Below are 24,426 nucleotides of genomic sequence, written 5' to 3'. Positions count from 1 at the left end.
TGTTTGGCCAGCTTTGCAGTAGATTATTCCTGCAAGCAAGGGCTCGGCGTGAATGTGCTGACTCTCTCCCTGCATGTTGGAAATAAATAAATAAACTTGCTGCTGACTCATGCACAACAAAACGGTATCAGCAGCCTGGCTTGAGCATCTTTAGATGTGCTCCAAAGCGTGATCGGAGAGCCTCCGTGTGTCTCCTCTCTTCTTCTTTGCTTGGAGGAGCACACTGGAAGAGGAGGAGGAAGAGGAGGAGGAGGAGGTGCGCGTCTTTAGCGGCTCAAGCTGCAGCCTCGTCTCCGCTCGATGATGATCGCTGCCGTGTTTCTGGTCCTCCTCAGGCCGCTCAGCATCCAGTGCGTGCTGCTGTTGCTCCTGCTCTTGCTGGGGACTGTTGCCACGATTGTGTTTGTCTGCAACTGGCATCGCAACCTTGCCGGCGGGAAGCATCCCATCAAATCGGTGCTGTCAGGACGCGCCAAGAGCCGCGGTGAGTAATCGCGATCATGCGCATCATGTTAGATGAAAGCAATACGACGACATATGTGTTCATTTCTAACCTGTCTTGTATTTTCCCTTTTTTCCCAGTGGGTCTTCGAACGCATCATTTTCGTTCAGAGGTAGGATGAACTTTTGTCATTATAAGTTCGTTACGTCATCAGCATCGTTTGTCACGAACGGCATTATCTGTTATCTGAACAATAATAGTCAGCGCGAACCTTGTCCGTCTTAGTTTTTACATGCGCCACACTTAAAGCGCGAATCATTTTTTTACTTTATCGAAAGACTGCATTACTATTTATGGATCACCAAGTGCGCATGCGCATTTGCGATCAATAAAGGAGGGTGATTTGGCAGTTTCACTACAAGGAGGTTGAACGCTTGCAACCGCGTTGTATCCCCAAAATGCACAAATTAGATTTGTTTTGGTGTCCTAAATGACACATTCTTTGTTTAAAAGCAGATTGCTTTATGTTATGATCCTTCAAGACCGCAGTTGGTTTACCATTTCCGGTTTATGGGCTTTGATTTCAAAATAAAAGTTGACACTACTAAAAAAGTTAAAGGCCTACTGAAATTAGATGTTCTTATTTAAACGGGGATAACAGGTCCATTCTATGTGTCATACTTGATCACTTTGCGATATTGCCATATTTTTGCTGAAAGGATTTAGTAGAGAACATCGACGATAAAGTTCGCAACTTTTGGTCGCTAATAAAAAAGCCTTGCCTTTACCGGAAGTAGCAGACGATGTGCGCGTGACGTCACTGGTTGTAGGGCTCCTCACATCCTTCCATCCATCCATCCATCCATTTTCTACCGCTTATTCCCTTTCGGGGTCGCGGGAGGCGCCGGCGCCTATCTCAGCTACAATCGGGCAGAAGGCGGGGTACACCCTGGACAAGTCGCCACCTCATCGCAGGGCCCCTCACATCCTTCAAGTTTTATTGTTCTTCGGTCAACAAACAAACAGTTATACATACTTAAAAAAAAACAGAGCACATCCTCACATTGTTTCCAATCATGGCCAGCAGCTTTAGCTGTTCGGACCGAGAAAGCGACAATTTCCCCATTAATTTGAGCAAAGATGAAAGATTCGTGGATGAGGAAATTTAGAGTGAATGACTATGAGAGCTGGAATAAAACAAATGCTTAGCATGTAAGCCCGTGAGAATAAAAGTGCGCAGCGTGAATAAACATGTAGCGAAGAGCAGTCGAAAATAGTTGCTTGAAAGCCAACTAAATCGCAGACGTACTGTTGAAGGAAAAGCAAACTTGGGTCCCAGACTGAACAACAAAAGGGGACAGGTTTATATAGGGAAGCTGATTAACAGTAACAGGTGTGCGGGACCGTGAGTAGCAGGTGAAATCAATGAGAAACCATGGAAACGGAATGTTGTATGTCTATCTGTGTTGGCCCTGCGATGAGGTGGCGACTTGTCCAGGGTGTACCCCCCTTCCGCCTGATTGTAGCTGAGATAAGCGCCAGCACCCCCCGCAACCCAAAAAGGGAATAAGCGGTAGAAAATGTATGGATGGATTAGAAAAAAAAAGGCGATTGCAGTGGGAGCGATTCAGATGTTATTAGACACATTTACTAGGATAATTCTGGAAAAGCCCTTATCTGCCTATTGTGTTGCTAGTGTTTTAGTGAGATTAAATAGTACCTGAAAGTCGGAGGGGTGTGGCCACAGGTGTGTTGACGTCAGAGTCTCTGAGGGAAGTCACGGCAGCTGCAGCAGGACGGAAGCTCCACTAATGTCTCCGGTAAGAGGCGACTTATTACCACAATTTTCTCACCGAAAACTGCCGGTTGACATGTAGTCGAGATCCATGTTCGCTTGACCGCTCTGATCCACAGTAAGGCTTCATCTTTGGGAATTTTAAACAAGGAAACACTGGCTGTGTTTTTGTGGCTAAAGGCATCTTTCTACTTTGACTTCTCCTTTATTAATTGAAAAAATTGCAAAAGATTCAGCAACACAGATGTCCAGAGTACTGTGTAATAATTCGATTAAAGCAGACTACCTATGGCTTGGATCTGGCTGGAAAATAATGTCCGCTACAACCGGTGATGTCAAACGCAAGCGTCATCATACGGCAACGTTTTCAACACGAGACTTCGCGGGAAATTTAAAATTGCAATTTAGTAAACTAAAAAGGCCGTATTGGCATGTGTTGCAATGTTAATATTTCATCATTGATATATAAACTATCAGACTGCGTGGTCGGTAGTAGTGGGTTTCAGTAGGTCTTTCACATATTTAGTTTACTTCACAAAAAAGGTTTTTTTTTAATAATGAATCTTTGGTTTTAATACTAGGAAAGAAGCACAACATTGTTTACAATTGTGAAGCTAAGTCATCCATCCTTATACCTCTTCGTCCCTCTCAGTGGGACTGGAGCCTATCCCAGCGGCATTTGGGCAGAGGTGGGTAGAGTAGCCTGAAATTGTATTCAAGTAAGAGTACCGTTACATTAGAGATGTATTACTCAAGTAAAAGTAAGGAGTAGTCACCCAAATATTAACTTGAGTAAAAGTAAAAAGTATGTTGTGAAAAAAACACTCAAGTACTGAGTAACTGATGAGTAACCTGTTTGTTTAATGATTACGGCAACAAATAATGCACAAAAACATAAAAATAGCAATGAGCAAATTCATAGCCAGGAATATCTCTTAGGCAACTAAAATAATAATATATATTAAATAATAGTACATTAAAATAAAATAAAAAATAAGGTACATTGAGCTACAATAACTTAACAGCACCATAGGCTCAGTAGGCATTGATTGATTGATTGATTGGTTGAAACTTGTAGTAGTAGATTGCACAGTACAGTACATATTCCATACAATTGACCACTAAATGGTAACACCCCAATAAGTTTTTCAACTACTTAATAAATGACCAAGTCGAGGTGATCTACCTCATATATACATATCATATACATACACACACACACACTTATATATATATATATAAACGCATTTATATATACAGTATACAATTTATATTTATTTATTTTGCCATTTTTGTTGACATGTTAAAGGTGTTTTAATGAATATACATGCATGTTTAACATATAGATTCCTATCTTTCATGAAGACAAGAATATAAGTTGGTGTATTACCTGATTCTGATGACTTGCATTGATTGGAATCAGACAGTAGTGCTGATAATGTCCACATTTTCAAATGGAGGAGAAAAAAAGTTTCTCTTTTCTGTCTAATACCACATGAAAGTCGTTGGTTTTTGGCATCTTATTTGTCCAGCTTCCATATTCGTTTTTTTTAACTTTACAATAAATACATTGGCGGCAAACTCCGTAGCTTGCTAGCTTGTTTGCGCTGGCTTTTGTAGACTGTTATTTTGTTAGCTCAGGCACGATGGAGCGGCGCTTTTATTGTGAAGACAGGAACTGTGCGATCAGTCTTTAGGCTTTTGACGGGAAGTACGGTTGAACTAAAAAGTGTCTTTTTTCCTTTACACTTTTGATTGATTGATTGAATCTTTTATTAGTAGATTGCACAGTACAGTACATATTCCGTACAATTGACCACTAAATGTTAACACCCCAATAAGTTTTTCAACTAGTTTAAGTCGGGTTCCACGTTTGACGGTCATGTGACCGCCCTGCTCTGTTTGATTGGTCCAACGTCACCCGTGACTGCATTTGATTGGTGAAACGCAGGCATTCGTAGATCCTACTTTGAAGGTCTGTCTGAAAAACCAAAACAAACAGCGTGCATTAACAGATCGATAAAAAAAAAAGTAGCGAGTAGCGAGCTGAATGTAGATAAATGGAGCGGAGTAAAAGTAGCGTTTCTTCTCTATAAATATACTCAAGTAAAAGTAAAAGTATGTTGCATAAAAACTACTCTTAGAAGTACAATTTATCCCAAAAGTTACTAAATTGGATGTAACCGAGTAAATATAGCGTGTTACTACCCACCTCTGCATTTGGGGCCAACACAGACAGACAGACAACATTCACACTCACATTACCACATTAGGGCCAATTTAGTGTTGCAAATCAACCAATCTCCATGGCTGCATGTGAAGGAAGGAAGCCATATTTAATTAAAAAAAAAAAAAATCACACATCAATAAAATATTACTTTTGACACTGTCCAGTAAAAAGCCTGTATCTCCATTATTTATCCAAATCACACAAACAATTAAAATAGACTGTCAAGTTCAGTTTTACCAAAGTTGATGTGCAGTGGTGATTATTCATTCACTTGATAATAACTGGACCATGACATTTACTATAAACTGTAAAAAATAAAAATGGCACAATTTATGGTAAAATACTGGCAGCTGTGGTAGGCAGGAATTCACTATAATAAATACAATCAGGAAAAATAGTACATTACGGTATATTGATGTTGAAGTCGTTAATTTTACAGTTGATAACTGTTTTTGTGTACCGTAAATTACTAAAATTTGATTAATTGTTAACCTGTTTAAACAAAAACAATAAAATTACTCCCCCCAAAAAATTGGGACCAATTTTAGTGTCGCCAACCAGCCTATACCCAGGTGCATGTTTTTTGAGGTGAGAGGAAGCCGCAGTACCTGGAGAAATCCCTTGGAGTCACGGGTCGAACATAAAAACGCCAGACAGAAAAATCCCTAGCTCGGGAATCGAACCCAGGACCTCCTCGCTGTGAGGCACAAACATTAACCAGAGCTGTGCTGCCCTTACAACACCAGTATCTGCAAAATGCTTGTTTTTCTGAGACATTGGAGCAGTACATGAGGATTTTAACTTGAAAATATTGTACAACCTTTCACTGGACAACTCACAACATGGCCTTGGTTCTGCATCATGTTCCTTCATGTGAGCTATTAAAAATGAGCCTAAATTCCTTCATATCTCTTAAATAGCTGCTTGCAAACTGTTCTAACACACTTAAACACACAGCAATTTATTTCAATGCAGTTTTATGATGAAACACATAGACATTACCACTCCACTTCGACTTAAACACACACTTTGTCCATTCCAAACAGTGAATAATAAATAAGTTAGAGTTTTCATACCTTCCCTTTTTATGTGTTTGAGTAATTTAACTCGATCAAATCTTTTCTAACATTCCACTGCAACAAAATAATAAAAGTTTGTGTACGTGGTGATATGGTATCGGCTCTATATCAGTGTCAGCCCATATTCAAGGCTCTAATATATCGGTATCATATCGGAAATGAAAAAGTTGCATTGCGACACCCCTAAAAGTAACCCAGGTGTGATCGTGACTGTTTGCTTGTGTTTCAAAGGGCTTCAGACACAGTCCACGTCACGCCAAGAGGAGCACACAGCATGCTCGGGTGACAGAGGAAAAGTCCAACCTGGTTGAGGTCCCCAGGAGTGAGCCCGAGTCCTCATCGACTCTAAGGAAGCGCAAAGTGAAGAAGCGGGTCCTGCCGGAGTTTTACCAGTCTGTGCAAGTCACTCCAACACGCAAACCTGTAGGTACTCCCTTTAGACCAATGGTTCTTAACCTTGTTGGAGGTACCGAACCCCACCAGTTTCATATGCGCATTCACCGAACCCTTCTTTACAATTTAAATGTTTTTTTCGAATTCAACACAGAGTTACCGTATTTTCCGGACTATAAGTCGAGGTTTGTTTCATAGTTTGGCCGTGAGTGCGACTTATACTCCGGAGCGACTTATAGTCCGAAAAATACGATATATGTTTTTGGCAACACTTTAGTATGGGGAACTTATTTTAGGGCTGCAACTAACAAGTAATTTGATAATCGATTAATCTGTCTATTGTTACTTCCATTAATCAAATAACAATCGGATAAAAGAGACAAACTACATTTCTATCCTTTCCAGCATTTTATTGAAAAACAGCATACTGGCACTATACTTACTTTGATTATTGTTTCTCAGCTGTTTGTAAATGTTGCAGTTTATAAATAAAGGTTTATTTAAAAAAATATATATTTATATTTTTTTAGATAAATAAAAAAAAAGTAGCCTCTCCGCATGTGCATAGCATAGATCCAATGAATCGATGACTAAATCAATCGCCAACTATTTTTATAATCGATTTTAAGCAATTAGTTGTTGCAGCCCTAATTCTAAGTAACAAACACTTAATTTAGAGTTATTTGATTAGGGTTAGGGTTAGAGCAGGGGTGCCCATTACGTCGATCGCGAGCTACCAGTCGACCGTGGAGGGTGTGTCAGTCGATCTCCAGCCAGGCTTTTAAAAAAAAATAGACCTAAAAATTAGTGGTCATCAATCTTCACCAAGACGTCACTTAAATGACATTCACGGTACCGGAGGGTCTTGTGAGATGACGCTGGCTGCTGCAAGATCATTATTATTAAAAATGACCGAGAGGAAGGCGAGAAACACTTTTTATTTCAACAGACTCTCGCGCCGTACCTTCCGTCAAAACTCTAAAGGCCGACTGCACATTTCCTATCTTCACAATAAAAGCCCTGCTTCATGCTGCCTGCGCTAACTAAATACAGAGTCTCGGAAAACTGGCGTGCACAAGCGATCCCTCAGAAAGCTGGCGTGCACAAGTGATGTGCACGCCAGCTTTCCGAGACTCTTATTTTGTTAGCGCAGGCAGCATGAAGCAGGGCTTTTATTGTGAAGATAGGAAATGTGCAGTCGGCCTTTAGAGTTTTGACGGAAGGGACGGCGTGAAAGTCTGTTGAAATAAAAAGTGTTTCTCGACTTCCTCTCTGTCATTTTTTCATAATAATGAACTGGCAGCAGCCAGCGTCATCTCACAAGACCCTCAGGTGCCGTGAATGTCAATCAAGCAAGCTACGGAATTTGCCGCCAATGTTTTTCTTGTAAAGTGTATGGAAGCTGGATGAATTAGATGCCAAAAACCAACCACTTTCATGTGGTATTGTACAGAAAGGACAACTTTTTTTCTCCTCCATTTGAAAATGTGGGCGTTATCATCATTACTGTCTGATTCCAATCAATGCAAGTCATCAGAATCAGGTAATACACCAACTTATATTCCTGTCTTCGTGAAAGAAAGACATCTATATGTGTTACACATGCTTGTATTATCATTAAACACATTTAACTTGTTTACAAAAATGTCTCTTTCATAAATAAATAAATATAAATGATATATATAAATGAGGTAGATCCCCTCGAGTTGGTCAATTGAAAAGTAGCTCGCCTGCAGAAAAAGTGTGGGCACCCCTGGGTTAGATGGTTAGGGCCAGGGTTAGAGAGTTAGGGTTATAATAAGGCCATGTGTGATTAATATGTACTTAATAATGACTAGCTAAGAACCAATATGTTACTAATTTGCACGTTAATAAGCAACTAATTAATGGTGAATACGTTCCCCATACTAAAGTGTAACTATGTTTTTTTACTGGTGCACAAAATGAACCGTGCATGAACATCACCTTGTTCAAAGAACAAAAGCAACACAGTGCATAAACTCACAAAAAATTACTCCTGCTGTTGCCGTATCCGTAATACGCCGATAGGGAGAAGTCTTTATTTACACGATGACCTCCGCCGAACCCCTGAGCCCGACTCACCGAACCCCTAGGGTTCGATCGAACCCACGTTAAGAACCACTGCTTTAGACTTACTGGATACCAATTCCCCTAAAATAGTGGCATGGTCCTACCTGATTGTGGGCGGGGGATGGGGGGTGGCGCGTGTTTATCAGTATGATGCAGGTTAATGCTTCAAACCCTACTTCGAAAAGCTGTGCATTAAAAATATATCCTAACTTCCTCATTTTGATGAAAAAAAATCAGCTCAAATTGTTTTATTCATATTTTTTTTTAAGGTTAAAGTGTTCCTGAGTGTTGTTGATCAATTTTATTATTAGTTTATTTTATTTTATTTTTGAGTATATATCGTTAGGTTTGGTCAGAAAATGTTTATAGTTTAAATAAGAATTTTTTTTAAAATATTAGGCAAATTGATGCACTTTAAATATTTTTTGTTACAGACGAAGACTTTGATTGATTGATTGATACTTTTATTAGTAAATTGCACAGTTCAGTACATAACATATTCCGTACAATTGACCACTAAATGATAACACCCTAATAAGTTTTTCAACTTGTTTAAGTCAGGGTCCACGTTAATCAATTCATGGTAGAAAATGTTAAAGTTGTTCTTTGTTTAAGTTAGTCTATATTTCTTAAATTTTTCCTTTATGTTTTCTATAATGTAACAAGGATACAGTATTATGCAGAGGTGTACCTATAACCATTTTAGAGATAAGTTATAAGATTTATAGTCAAAGAACATCAATATGGATACAAAACTTGGATATACTTTAGACTACTTACTGTACAGTTTGTACAAAACCCCAAACCAGTGAAGTTGGCACTTTGTGTAATACGTAAATAAATACAGAATACAATGATTTGCAAATCATTTTCAACTCATATTCAATTGAATATACTACAAAGACAAGATATAAAATGCTCGAACTGAGAAACTTAATTTTTTTTGCAAATAAAGATTAACTTGATATTTTATGGCAGCAACACGTTGGCACAGAGCCATTTTTACCACTGTGTTGCATGGCCTTGCCTTTTAAAAACACTCAGTTAACGTTGGGGAACTGAGGAGACCAATTTTTGAAGCTTTTCCGGTGGAATTATTTCCCATTCGTGCTTAATGTAGAGCTCAAGTTGTTCAACAGTCCGAGGTCTCTGTTGTAGTATTTTACGCTTCATAATGCGCCACACATTTTCAATGGGAGACAGGTCTGGACTACAGACAGGCCAGTCTGGCACTCTTTTACTACGGAGCCACACTGTTGTAACACGTGGCTTGGCATTGTCTTGCAGAAATAAGCAGGGGCGTCCATGATAACGTTGCTTGGATGGCAACATATGTTGCTCCAAAACCTGTATGTACATTTCAGCAATAATGTTGTCTTCATAGATGTGTAAGTTACCCATGCCTTGGGCACTAATACACCTCCATACCATCACAGATACTGGCTTTTGAACTTTGCCCCTACAACAAACCAAATGGTTATTTTCCTCTTTGTTACGGAGGACACAACGTTCACAGTTTCCATAAACGTGCTAACTTCACCGGTTTTGGGGTTTGTATATCATTACAGTAGTAACTTAACTTACGAGCTGTGACAAAGCTCTTAACTCAAAACACTTGTACTGTATGTCAAATCAATGTTTGCTGTTGAAATTAAATAAACTCAATTTAATTTGGGGGCATGCCCCCCAAAGCAGCACAATTTTAACATGTGACACGCCTTTGGAGAAAATAAACAAACTTTTAGATAATAAATTAGTTTCATACAATATAACACAATATACTACTAGCAACAGTAGTTTTATGAAGTAATATAATAATGATGTACAGCATTTACTTTGAAGAATGGACTCCTATTGTATCTCCTTACCGCTGTTTCTCCATCAAGCACACCACCAGCAGCTTTGGCATATTTTCATGGATAAATGTCCGCTATTTTTGGCTGGTATCAGACTCATTCTGCTTCAAAATAATGCAGACTAGCAGTGTTACGTTCAAATTGCTTCGCTAAGTTGGCGAGCTGCTCGGTCATGTTTTTAATTTTTTTTTCTTTAGTTCAATGAATATCATCCTTTTCTTCTCATCACTGTCCTTCACACTCAGATTCTTCATTTCCATGGTTGGAAAACAAAGTTATGTTGATCTCCAGCGATAAGCTACTGCTAACGAATAAGACCAGGTGTTTTGGACTGTCCTTACGGGGTTCACAGTGACATTTGCCATGCCAACTAGTGACAGGGATGCTTGTAACTCAAAATTTTGCTTTCAACTTAAAGCATAACAATCAAGTTGGGCTACCGTTGACAATGTACAAGCTGTACGTTAATTCCTTTAATGTATATGCTGTCCAAGTTTCATTTAATTAACATTGTCCCTGAAGAAGTCTGGCTGATATGGCGAGAGGTGTGAGATACTGTATATCACACAAGGTAAAAAGTATCCCATAGACATTCCCTTCTTCTTAGGAATGTCTCCAGCTTGTGCAACGGACATGACGCGGCTCTTATGTTACGGTGTGAGAAATGATCTCATTGATCCCCCAGGCGCTGATGCAAAGTCCACTCCCCATTAGTCATGCTGCAGTAATGGTAGAAGCAGACATACAGTATACAATCGATATACTGAGGAGAGCCTTTTGGTAATCGGTAAAGTTGAATGAAATATACTGCATACTAATAATTACACTGAGTTCAAGTTCATCCCAAAGCTGTTTGATGGGGTTTAGGTCAGGGTTCTTCTAGGTTTTCCATAGGAAAGTCATCCAAGCTTCTACCTTATGGATCAGAGGGAATTCATGAATGGATTAAAACACAGAACTAAAGACCAGCCACATCATTTTATGTGGCCTGAAAAAAATATGCGTCAATTAAGTACTTTATCTTTTCCCACTGAAAATATTCGGTATTTCCATTTCAACAGAAACAAATTACACGTGCTGCATGCAATTGCTTATTTTTAAAACCCAAATATTATTCAATGATGCAACAAATATATTATCATACATTCATTTTTTTTTGTAAACAAATACTTGAATATCTGCTTGATTTGTGGTTTCCATCCATCCATCCATCCATCTTCTTCCGCTTATCCGAGGTCGGGTCTCGGGGGCAGCAGCCTAAGCAGGGAAGCCCAGACTTCCCTCTCCCCAGCCACTTCGTCTAGCTCTTCCCGGGGGATCCCGAGGCGTTCCCAGGCCAGCCGGGAGACATAGTCTTCCCAACGTGTCCTGGGTCTTCCCCGTGGCCTCCTACCGGTTGGACGTGCCCTAAACACCTCCCTCGGGAGGCGTTCGGGTGGCATCCTGACCAGATTCCCGAACCACCTCATCTGGCTCCTCTCGATGTGGAGGAGCAGCGGCTTTACTTTGAGTTCCTCCCGGATGACAGAGCTTCTCACCCTATCTCTAAGGGAGAGCCCCGCCACACGGCGGAGGAAACTAATTTCGGCTGCTTGTACCCGTGATCTTATCCTTTCGGTCATGACCCAAAGCTCATGACCATAGGTGAGGATGGGAACGTAGATCGACCGGTAAATTGAGAGCTTTGCCTTCCGGCTCAGCTCCTTCTTCACCACAACAGATCGGTACAACGTCCGCATTACTGAAGACGCCGCACCGATCCGCCTGTCGATCTCACGATCCACTCTTCCCCCACTCGTGAACAAGACTCCTAGGTACTTGAACTCCTCCACTTGGGGCAGGGTCTCCTCCCCAACCCGGAGATGGCACTCCACCCTTTTCCGGGAGAGAACCATGGACTCGGATTTGGAGGTGTTGATTCTCATTCCGGCCGCTTCACACTCGGCTCCGAACCGATCCAGTGAGAGCTGAAGATCCCGGCCAGATGAAGCCAACAGGACCACACCGTCTGCAAAAAGCAGAGACCTAATCCCGCGGCCACCAAACCGGAACCCCTCAATGCCTTGACTGCGCCTAGAAATTCTGTGGTTTCAAAGTGAGTTATCTATCAATGTGTACACTGTCAAAAATTATAATAATAGATTTTAAGGTAGAATCCTGGCAAATGAACGACCGTCTTTTTACCGTAAAATAAACGATGCTTCCGTTTTTCTACATACAGTACGACACTGGGAAAAACAATAACCATAGAATTTCTAATAAAAATAACAAAGGGTGTACCCCGCCTACCGCCCGATTGTGGCTGAGATAGGCTCCAGCACTCTCCACGACCCCGAAGGGAATAAGTGGTAGAAAATGGATGGATGGAAGGACACTTTTGTTGCATTTACATTAATAACCCAGCAGGCACACAATATTGAAACAATGTTTAGAACTTGTTGAATTAGGTTCTGTTGTTGAGCAACTCAAACATAATGTTGGAACAACATGCTTTTTGATGACGTTTAATCAATGCTGGGTTCTGGCGTTGATTTGACTATTAAATTTTGGTAATTTTTCAAGACAAATACAACGTTGAATCAACATGCTTTTTGACAATGGTGTAATTTTGACAATTGTTTTGTTCGTATTATTTGAATGATGATAAATGAATGTGTTGTGGCAGTTGTGGATGTCATTTTAATTAATGTCAGGTTTTGACATTGATTTGACCATTGAAATTTGATATTTTCCCAATTAACAACGTTGATCCAACGTTAGACACCAATGTTGTCTCAATTTTCAAATACAACTATTTTGCAATGTTGTTTCAAAGACAGTTTTAAAGGACATGGACATATCATCAACGGGGCACCAATATCTTGTGCCTGCTGGGAAGCTGTAAAAAAAACCACCGTAAATTTGACTGTAAAATTGTGGAAAGTGAGATTTTATTTACAGCATATCAAAAATTGGAATTGCAAAAATAGAATCACAGTTTTTTACGCTAAAAGTCTAGCATCGAAGCAGACAGTTTTGAGGTACTGTTTTTCCATTTACAATAATACTTTGAGGAAACGACAAACGTAGAAGTTTACCGGAAACCAAACAAACATTGGTACTCTTTTTACATTTACAGTAATATGCTGTAAAAAAAGTAATGTAAATGTAACAGTTTTTTTTACATTGTACGTACAAAAAATATTATAATCAAATGCTAAGGCAATTTTGTAATAATATCATTCACAGTTAGATGCGGCCCTTCAAGAGCAGCCATAACTGCAAGTGGCCTTCAATTAATATGAGTTTAACGCCCTTGGAATAGCTCAGTCCTCTTTTTCCCAAACAGTGGCATGAATCATATCATGTTTGTCGTGCTGGTGAGTAAACAGCATTTTTACTATCATCGTTAATGCAAATAGGATAAACATAGATGTCATAAATGTCATAACTGGGGTTAGTGGTCTGAAATTGTAGCGTAATACCCTAAACGTGCAATTACTTCAAGTATTTATAGGAGATTTTATTTATTCAAATTGTGAGGGCACATAAATCTCCTGAAAGTGCTTTCAAATGTCATCATAAAGACTAGTTGGTTAGCGAATGGTGGATGCAGCCTCTGATTAAAAAAAAAGGGTTATTATTGCAGAACTAAGGCAAGGCAAGTCTACATAGAGCACAATTTATACACAAGACAGTTGAAAGTCTTTCACAGAAAATTACAAGAACGCCAAAATAAAAGTAAAATAGTCATAATTCAAATTAAAATCTAAGAGTTAAGTTAAAGTACCAATGATTGTCACACACACCCTAGGTGTGGTGAAATTTATCCTCAGCATTTGACCCATCCCCTTGTTCACACCCTGGGAGGTGAGGGGAGCAGTGGGCATCAGCGGTGCCACGCCCGGGAATCATTTCTGGTGATTTAAAGGCCTACTGAAATGAGATTTTCTTATTTAAACGGGGATAGCAGGTCCATTCTATGTGTCATACTTGATCATTTCTCGATATTGCCATATTTCTGCTGAAAGGATTTAGTAAAGAATATCGACGATAAAGTTCACAACTTTTGGTCGCTAATAAAAAAGCCTTGCCTGTACCAGAAGTAGCAGACGATGTGCGCGTGACGCCACTGGTTGTAGAGATCCTCACATCCGCACATTGTTTACAATCATGGCCACCAGCAGCTAGAGCAATTCGGACCGAGAAAGCGACAATTTCCCCATTAATTTGAGCAAAGATGAAATATTTGTGGATGAGGATAGTGAGAGTGAAGGACTAGAAGAAGAAAAAAAAAAGACGAGGGCAGTGGGAGCGATTCAGATGTTATTAGACACATTTACTAGGATAATTTTGGAAGATCCCTTATCTGCCTATTGTGTTACTAGTGTTTTAGTGAGATTATATAGTCATACCTGAAAGTCGGAGGGGTGTGGTGACCGCCAGTGTCTCTGAGGGAAGCCATGGAGGAGCCAAGAAAGTCGCAGCAGGAACGACGTAAGCTCTCCGCTCATGTTTACGGTAAGAGCTGACTTACTGCCACAATTTTTGTCACCGAAACCCGCCGGTTGACATGTGGTAGAGAACCATGTTCGCTTGACCGCTCTGTTCCATATTAAAGCTTCACCGTCATATTTAGGGAATGTAAACAAACAACCACCGGCTGTGTTTGTGTTGCTACAGCCGGCTTTCCACCAACATCTTTCTTCTTTGTAGTCTCCATTATTAATTGAACACATTGCAAAATATTCAGCAACACAGAGGTCCAGAATACTGTGTAATTATGCGATGAAAACAGACTACTTTTAGCCGTGATCGGTGCTGGAAGAACATTTTCCGCTACCACCGGTGACGTCACGCGCACGCGTCATCATAAGCGTCATCATACCGCCACGTTTTCAACAGGACACTTCGCGGGAAATTTAAAATTGCAATTTAGTAAACTAAACCGGCCGTATGGGCATGTGTTGCAATGTTAATATTTCATCATTGATATATAAACTATCAGACTGCGTGGTCGGTAGCAATGGGTTTCAGTAAGCCTTCAACCCCAATTCCAACCCTTGATGCTGAGTGCCAAGCAGGGAAATAAAGAGTCCCATTTTATAGTCTTTGGTATGACTCGGCTGGGGTTTGAACTCATAACCTACCAATCTCAGGGCGGACACTCTAACCCAGGGGTGTCAAACTCAAATACAGTGTGGGCCAAAATGTAAAACTGAACAAAGCCGGGGGCCAAGGTTGAACAAAATAACCTTTTAATAGGGACCCAAACAAGTTGTGCATTGAATATTGACCAAGCAAAAGCTTATATAACTTTATAGTGACATGCAAATTTGAGTTTCAAATAATAATGATTAAAAAATATCAATGGCATATCACATAAAATGTAGATAAAAAAATGTAATGCCTCTTTTCTATTTGCAGCCTTCTGGGGTAAATATCAAAATAGACTTGTTCCACCGGCTAATAATAAACTGTAAAATAAAATAACAAAAATGAATGAATCAAACATTCAAGCCTTGAAGTAGCAAGAGAAAGTGCATGAGTAAAACGTTAATTATTGCTCAGTTTGCTACACTGATTTGCTTTAAAACTGAATATGGAACAAGCAATGCAAAATAGTACAACATCCACTTTCAAAAAACAAACAAAAAAACATCAATGGAATATTAAATACAATTTAAATAAAAAATAGAATGCCTCTTTTCTATTTGCAGCCTTCTGAGGTAAATATCAACATTAACTTTTTCCACAGGCTAATAGAGCATCCCTGAAGAGTTAGTGTTGCAAGGGGTTTCTGGTATTTGTTCTGTTGTGTTTATGTTGTGTAACGGTACGGATGTTCTCCCGAAATGTTCATTCTCGTTTGGTGTGGGTTCACAGCGTGGTGCATATTTGTAACAGTGTTAAACTTGTTTATACAACCACCCTCAGTGTGACCTGTATGGCTGTTGATCAAGTATGTCTTGCATTCACTTGTGTGTGTGAAAAGCCGTAGATATTATGTGACTTGGCACGCTGTTTGCATGGAGGTAAAGCGGACGTGGTTGTAGAGGACGCTAAAGGCAGTGCCTTTAAGGCACGCCACCAATATTGTTGTCCGGGTGAAATTGGGAGAAATTCAGGAGAATGGTTGCGCCGGGAGATTTTGGGGAGGGGCACTGAACTTTGGGAGTCTCCCTGGAAAATCAGGAGGGTTGGCAAGTATGAGTATTAGCGGTGAATGCGGTGTTACAGCGACACAGCCGCTGTATAATACCGGCGGGCCAGCTGTAATGTTAATTTGATATTGCCTCAAGGGCCAAATGAAATTAAACAACGGGCCAAATTTGGCCCGCGGGGCAGAGTTTGACACCCATGCTCTAACCCAGGGGTGCCCATTACGTCGATCGCAATCTACCAGTCGACCGCGGGGGGTGTGTCAGTCGATCTCCAGCCAGGCTTTTAAAGAAAATAGACCTAAAAATTAGTGATCATCAATCTTCACCAAGACGTCACTTAAATTACATTCACGGTACCGGAGGGTCTTGGGAGATGACGCTGGCTGCTGCAAGATCATTATTATGAAAATATGACCGAGAGGAAGGCGAGAAACACTTTTTATTTCAACAGGCTCTCGCGCTGTACCTTCCGTCAAAACTCTAAAGGCCGACTGCCCATTTCCTATCTTCACAATAAAAGCCCTGCTTCATGCTGCCTGCGCTAACTAAATACAGAGTCTCGGAAAACTGGCGTGCACAAGCGATCCCTCAGAAAGCTGGCGTGCACATCACTTGTGCACGCCAGCTTTCCGAGACTCTTATTTTGTTAGCGCAGGCAGCATGAAGCAGGGCTTTTATTGTGAAGATAGGAAATGTGCAGTCGGCCTTTAGAGTTTTGACGGAAGGGACGGCGCGAAAGTCTGTTGATATAAAAAGTGTTTCTCGCCTTCCTCTCTGTCATTTTTTCATAATAATGAACTGGCAGCAGCCAGCGTCATCTCACAAGACCCTCGGGTGCCGTGAATGTCAATCAAGCAAGCTACGGAATTTGCCGCCAATGTTTTTCTTGTAAAGTGTATGGAAGCTGGATGAATTAGATGCCAAAAACCAACCACTTTCATGTGGTATTGTACAGAAAGGACAACTTTTTTTCTCCTCCATTCGAAAATGTGGGCGTTATCATCATTACTGTCTGATTCCAATCAATGCAAGTCATCAGAATCAGGTAATACACCAACTTATATTCTTGTCTTCGTGAAAGAAAGACATCTATATGTGTTACACATGCTTGTATTATCATTAAACACATTTAACTTGTTTACAAAAATGTCTCTTTCATAAATAAATAAATATAAATGATATATATAAATGAGGTAGATCCCCTCGAGTTGGTCAATTGAAAAGTAGCTCGCCTGCAGAAAAAGTGTGGGCACCCCTGCTCTAACCATTAGGCCACTGAGTAGGTAGATCAAATACTTTCAGTCGTATTATTCACAATTAAATACAAGTGTTTTCAGTCTGGATTTGAGGCCTGTCTCACATCGTCTGGAGTACTTTTCCAGATTTTAGGAGTATAAAACTGAAACGGAGTGTCACCACGTTTGGTCTGGGTTCAAAGCACCAGCAGGCGACCACTCCCTGAGCTTCTCAAAGCCTAAGATGGTTCATATGGGTTACTAAGAATGGTGTACATCTTGTAAAACAGAGGCTGAGACTTGAATTAAAAAAACATGGGCTGGGTTCTAATCTGTTAGATACTCTTATCCCCTTATGCCCAGATTGCTTCTTACATAAAACAGAGTATCATTAAGGCTGACTCAGGATTTACACTTTTCCCCACGGCATCATAATCTAATCTTTTCCGCAAATGTGTCTTCTTGTCTTTAGTGGACAGAATTAGGAAAGAGATGACTTTGATGTGTGTGCGTCTCACTTTAAATCATGATGAAACGTGGTGGAAAGATGAAGAGGTTTCTATTATTAACCGTTTTTGACTGACCTCAGAACAGTTTTGTGCATTTCATGGTAGAAGTCTTTTGAAATGTGCCTTTTCTGCTCTATATTCCATTCCAAGTTTAAACCTACAAAGCCAGTCTCTTCTTTTAATATATGCTCCATATACAGCTTTGCACTGTTTTTTAGCGTTATAATTCCATTTTTTCTGTGTTCTGTGTAATAACATAACACTGTTTAACGAGTCACCACCTTTTCTCTTGTACCAGATAATGTCAACACTTGTAACCTACGTTTGCTTAGTTGCTTAAGATCAGGTGTGTCCATGGTTCTGCATCTTTCTCAAATTCTTCCATCCACAACAAAAACGTATATTGCATTACCTAGAAGCAGGGGCGTCACTAGACCTAATACTGTACCGGGGCACACCTGGGGCACAAATAATTCATGTGAGCGTGCAAAGCGCGCAAGCAAAAACATTTTTAGCACTTATTTATCATAAAAAATACATAAATAGTGCTTTTAAACTATGAAATCATATCAGATTATGTTGTATGGATCTTTGATGAACCACCTGAAATTAACTAATGCATTTGACCTACTTGTGCACTTTTTTACTCCAGACTTCTAAACTGCTACTGGTAAAAGCAAAAAGGAAGAACAATGAATATTTTTGAAATATTTATTGCAGTAATCATCTGCAAATTTAACATCTACAAAAGTAAAACAAAAAATAAAGCACCCCTACATCTCTGGGTTGTTTTATATTATTTAATTTCCATTTATGGCAATGTGGCTAATCCTATTTCAGATACACAAAACTATAAAATATACACAAAACAATAAAGCCACAGTAGTAGAATAAATGAACAACTGTTGTGTGTCTGTTCAGGGAATCATTTCCTGAGAAGTAAACTGTAATGTCTCCTTTTCATTTTTGCGAAGTGGTCAATCACTCTGGACAGACATGGAAATATTACAGTAACTGTTATACAGTTGACCAGTTGTTCCCAACTGCTGGGTCGTGACATAAAAGTGGATTGTGTGTCATTTTCAGTGAGTCGCAGTCAGATGTGTGCATGAAAAAAAAAAAAGTTTAGGGAGAAAAAAATCAAATTGTGGCAACAAAACCAGATATTTTTAGCCATTTTTCTAGTGACTATTAGTGAGTATTTTAGCAAAAGGCAAACCAACTAACAAGTTTGAGTAGGACTCAGGACAGACATGGAAATATATATTTTTAAAAATCAAAATGGGGCAACAAAACCCGATATTTTCAGCCATCTTTCTGAAAACAAATACAGAAATGTTACTATTTTTTCTGGAAACAAAACCAGATGCTTTAGATGTAGCCATTTTTTTGGTGACAAAACAAGATTATTTTAATCAAAGTCACACCGATTAACAAGACAAGTCTACCGTGCTATTTTTCTGTGAAATAAACTTGATTGATTTAGACCCAGTAGCTGCAGAAGCTAACTATCCAATCAGCTAAACAGACTCAATAAGTCCACGGTGATGTTTTGGTGAATTTACTGAAAAATTTGTGAGACTTAAACAACACATAAAGAATGCCTTTGTAAGTTAAAGGGGAAAATTATCACAATTTCAAAAGGCTTAAAACAATAAAAATCAGTTCCCAGTGGCTTGTTGTATTTTTTGAAGTTTTTTTCAAAATTTTACCGGTCTCGGAATATCCCTAAATAAAGCTTTGAAGTGCCTTATTTTCGCTATTTGCGATGCCACTTTCTATTTCCCTGTGACGTCACACAGTGCTGCCAATGTAAACAAACAACGGGAATACCACAGCAAGATATAACGACATTAGCTCGGATTCAAACTCGGATTTCAGCGATTTAAGCGATTCAACAGATTACGCATGTATTGAAACAGATGGTTGGAGGATGAAATTATTGAAGAAGAAACTGAAGCTATCGAGCGAATAGCTATTGACGCTATTCATAGCCATAGCATGGCCGAATAGCTGCGTTAGCATCGCCGGTAAAATGTGCGGACCGAACGATCAGGACTTTCGCATCTTTTGACACTGGAGCAACTTAAATCCGTCGATTGGTAAGTTTTTTTTCGCATTAAATGTGGGTGGAAGGAAACGTAATATAGTTGCAAATGCATCTGCAGGTTATCCATACATCTCTGTACCATGTCTGCTTTAGCACCGCCGGTAAATAGCATGTTAGCATCGATTAGCGTAGCATGTTAGCATCGATTAGCTGGCAGTCAACATCAACAAAACTCACCTTTGTGATTTCGTTGACTATCGTTGCAAATGCATTTGCAGGTTATCCATACAACTCTGTGCCATGTCTGTCTTAGCATCGCCGGTAAAATGTGGAGACACTCTAGCACATTCAATCGGGGTCTGGCGGCAGACACTTTCGCATCTTCGGGCCAGTGGTGCAACTTGAATCCCTCCCTATTATTTTTGTTACACCTTCCGACAACACACCGTCGAGGCATGATGTCTCCAAGGTTCCAAAAAATAGTCGAAAAAACGGAAAATAACAGAGCTGAGACCCGGTGTTTGTAATGTGTTGAAAATGAAAATGGCGGCTGTATTACCTCGGTGACGTCACATTCTGATGTCATCGCCTCCAGCGAGATAAACAGAAAGGCGTTTAATTCGCCAAAATTCACCCATTTAGAGTTCGGAAATCGGTTAAAAAAATATATGGTCTTTTTTCTGTACCATCAAGGTATATATTGACGCTTACATTGGTCTGGTGATAATGTTCCCCTTTAATAATACTAACACAGACACTCGTCAACATGTTAGCATATTCGCTAATGATACCGACGCTCGCTTCATTACATTGCGATAGCCCGTACAAATATGCATGAAAACACTCCTACAGACTTCACACATGGGACGAGTATGAATTGTTTTAGTTAAATTGGGAAACTTACAATTGTTGCATGGAGTTATGATTGAAGAATCCTTCCGGGCTAAATGCCATGGATGGTTTTACTTTCTGTACAAGGCAAAACAGGAAGTACATTTTCAACTCGCAGCACCTGCAGTGAGCAAACTCGTCCAAAAGTTGGCGCCATAGCACAAATAATTACACACCATTTCAGTCCTCTGCTTGGGTTTAAGGAAAACTATGGAACTCAAAACATTATGGCAATTAGCGAAAATTAGCTGCACGGTTTTGTAAGCAGCAAGGTTCAAAGTGTAGGAAAAAAGTAGCAGCTTATAAGCTGGAATTTGCGGTAGTTCTAACCAGGGCTGTAACCTGGTTATGAATCATCTTTCATTAATAATTTAATAAGTATATTAGTTAGACCAACCATTTTTGTAGTACAAACGATTTGGGACAAGTTTGGGAAGATTTATCTGGACAAGGTCCACAGGTCCACAAAACGGCACATTCCAAAGAGACGGTCAGAAAGCTGCTTGAAGATGGTCCATAAAACAAAATGTATGCAACATTTTGACCAAAGAACCACCATTCCAAATATGTAAACCACAAGAAAATGGTTTTAATATTAAAAAAAAAAAAAATCACAATATGACTCCTTTACAAGAAAAACTATAATAAATTTAAACTGTTGAAAATGTTAGTCTTGTTTGTTTTTTTAAAGTGTATTTTTAGAATTGCCAATATGACACTACTGAGATACACTATGGAAATAATATTTTTTTCCAATAAATAATTGTGTCCGCAAAAAAAAAACATGTCTGTAATCCTATAATATTATGTGACCAAACTAGCTGAACAATCTAAACACCATTTTGGAAACAACTCTCAATATATGTTCCAGCCACAATTAGTGTTGTTCCTATATCAATATTTTGGTACCGGTACCAAAATGTTTTTTGATACCTTTTGGTAGAGATGTCCGATAATGGCTTTTTTGGCGATATTCCGATATTGTCCAACTCTTAATTACCGATTCCGATATCAACCGATACCGATATATACAGTCGTGGAATTAACACATTATTATGCTTAATTTTGTTGTGATGCCCTTCTGGATGCATTAAACAATGTAACTTTACCCATCCATCCATTTTTCTACCACTTATTCCCTTTGGGGTCGCGGGGGGCGCTGGTGCCTATCTCAGTTACAATCGGGAGGAAGGCTGCGTACACCCTCGACAAGTCGCCACCTCATCGCAGTGTAACTTTACCATGAATTGAGTAACGGGGTTTTTGCAAATAATCATTAACTTTAGAATTTAATGCCAGCAACACGTGACAAAGAAGTTGGGAAAGGTGGCAATAAATACTGATAAAGTTGAGGAATGCTCATCAAACACTTATATGGAACATCCCACAGATGTGCAGGTATATTGGGAACAGTTGGGTGTCATGATTGGGTATAAAAGCAGCTTCCATGAGATGCTAAGTAATTCACAAACAAGGACGGGGTGAGGGTCACCACTTTGTAAGCAAATTGTCGGACAGTTTTAGAACAACATTTCTCAACCAGCTATTGCAAGGAATTTAGGGATTTTACCATCTACGATCCATGAAATCATCAAAAAGTTCAGAGAACCTGGAGAAATCACTGCACGTAAGCAATGATATTACGGACCGTTGATCCCTCAGGCGGTACTGCATCAAAAACCGACATCAGTGTGTAAAGGACATCACCACATGGGATCAGAAACACTTCATAAAACCACCGTCAGTAACTACAGTTGGTCGCCACATCTGTAAGTGCAAGTTAAAACTCTACTATGCAAAGCCAAACCAATATTCTGAAATGCCACCGGCTTCGCTGGGCCCGAGCTCACCTAAGATGGACTGATGCAAAGTGGAAAGGTGTTCTGTGGTCTGACGAGTCCACATTTTTAATTATATTTGGAAACAGAGGACGTGGTGTCCTCCAGAACAAAGAGGAAAATCACCATTCGGATTGTAATCGGCGCAAAGTTCAGAAGCCAGCATCTGTGACGGTATGGGGGTGTATTAGTGCCCAAGGCATGGGTAACTTACACATCTGTGAAGGCACCTTTAATGCTGAAAGGTCCATACAGGTTTTGGAGAAACATATGTTGTCATCCAAGCAACGTTATTTCAGCAAGACAAGTGTTACAACAGCGTGGCTTTGTAAAAAAAAAGTGCGGGTACTTTCCTGGCCCGCCTGCGGTCCAGACCTGTCTCCCATCGAAAATGTGTGGCGCATTAGGAAACGTAAAATACGACAGCGGAGACCCCGGACTGTTGAACGACTGAAGCTCTACATAAAACAAGAATGGGAAAGAATTCCACTTTCAAAGCTTCAACAATTAGTTTCCTCAGTTCCCAAACATTTATTGAGTGTTGCTAAAAGAAAAAGTGATGTAACACAGTGGTGAACATGCCCTTTCCCATCTACTTTGGCACATGTTGCAGCCATAAAATTCTAAGTCAATTATTATTTGCAAAAATAAATAAAAGTTTACGATCTACGTTCCCATCCTCACCTATGGTCATGAGCTTTGGGTCATGACCGAAAGGATAAGATCACGGGTACAAGCGGCCGAAATGAGTTTCCTCCGCCGTGTGGCGGGGCTCTCCCTTAGAGATAGGGTGAGAAGCTCTGCCATCCGGGAGGAACTCAAAGTAAAGCCGCTGCTCCTCCACATCGAGAGGAGCCAGATGAGGTGGTTCGGGCATCTGGTCAGGATGCCACCCGAACGCCTCCCTAGGGAGGTGTTTAGGGCACGTCCAACCGGTAGGAGGCCACGGGGAAAACCAAGGACACGTTGGGAAGACTATGTCTCCCGGCTGGCCTGGGAACGCCTCGGGATCCCCCGGGAAGAGCTAGACGAAGTGGCTGGGGAGAGGGAAGTCTGGGCTTCCCTGCTTAGGCTGCTGCCCCCGCGACCCGACCTCGGATAAGCGGAAGAAGATGGATGGATGGATGAAATAAAAGTTTATGAGTTTGAACTTCAAATATGTTGTCTTTGTAGTGCATTCAATTGAATATGGGTTGGAAAGGATTTGCAAATCATTGTATTCTGTTTATATTTACATCTGACACAATTTCCCAACTCATATGGAAACGGGTTTTGTATTAAAATGTGCAGAGGTACCTAATAACATGTCCTGGATAAGCGTTGCAAGGCCAAATTCCCCCGCTTTATGTTGTATGGAATCAGCAGGAGCTCTTGTCCTCCCAGCTTGTGTTGTGTTTGTAGCCAGCCAGCACCTTTGTGGGTCGCTGTTGGCTGCTGCTTTTTCTGTGGCTGTCTGTGCGCGTATATGACGCGGCTGGAGGGGAGTAAACACACGCACACGCACAAGCCCAGCCCTGCCTGCCCGCTCCGACATCACACAGCTCGCCATCATCTTCACCACCACTGCCATCCCCTCCGCTCCTCTGCTGGAGGTCTGACATCACCCTCGCGTCTTCCGCTCTCCAGACCCGCCCTGGGGCATCCTCACAAGGGTGGGGCACTGCCTGCAGGACGCACTGGATGAGGGATTGAAGCTATTAACGCGCAAATAGGATTGCTTTTTGTGTTATTTTTTATTTTTTTTTACCCATGATGTACAGCTTGGTAAGTGTTAATGTTGACCTGGCGGGGGAGCTCGACTAATTCGCTTCATATTACTGTCATCTTTTGTTGTGGCAATCATGGCGAGACTCCGTAGACATTTCTGCTCTTTT

The 24,426-nt window shown here is 40.4% G+C and overlaps 1 protein-coding gene across 16 annotated transcripts in view; it reads left to right on the top strand.

Moving 5' to 3' along the window:
- The first annotated feature begins 261 nt into the window (after positions 1-261).
- dst (dystonin) overlaps positions 262-24,426 on the top strand; it is a 299,316-nt gene continuing 275,151 nt past the window's right edge. For 10 of the 16 annotated variants that reach the window (XM_061910348.1, XM_061910367.1, XM_061910363.1 and 7 more), the window contains exons 1-3: positions 263-484; positions 583-614; positions 5,778-5,969. In XM_061910348.1, coding sequence (XP_061766332.1) covers positions 301-484; positions 583-614; positions 5,778-5,969 — 408 coding nt within the window. In that variant the 5' untranslated portion in view covers positions 263-300. Of the gene's footprint in view, positions 485-582; positions 615-5,777; positions 5,970-24,196; positions 24,317-24,426 lie in introns of those variants that run through there. The other 6 variants (XM_061910356.1, XM_061910355.1, XM_061910352.1 and 3 more) reach the window with 4 other exon arrangements.

Source organism: Nerophis ophidion, linkage group LG09, assembly GCF_033978795.1.
Source record: "Nerophis ophidion isolate RoL-2023_Sa linkage group LG09, RoL_Noph_v1.0, whole genome shotgun sequence".
NCBI lineage: Eukaryota > Metazoa > Chordata > Actinopteri > Syngnathiformes > Syngnathidae > Nerophis > Nerophis ophidion.
Note: the sequence above shows the minus strand (reverse complement) of the source record. Positions and strands in the feature narration are given on the sequence as shown.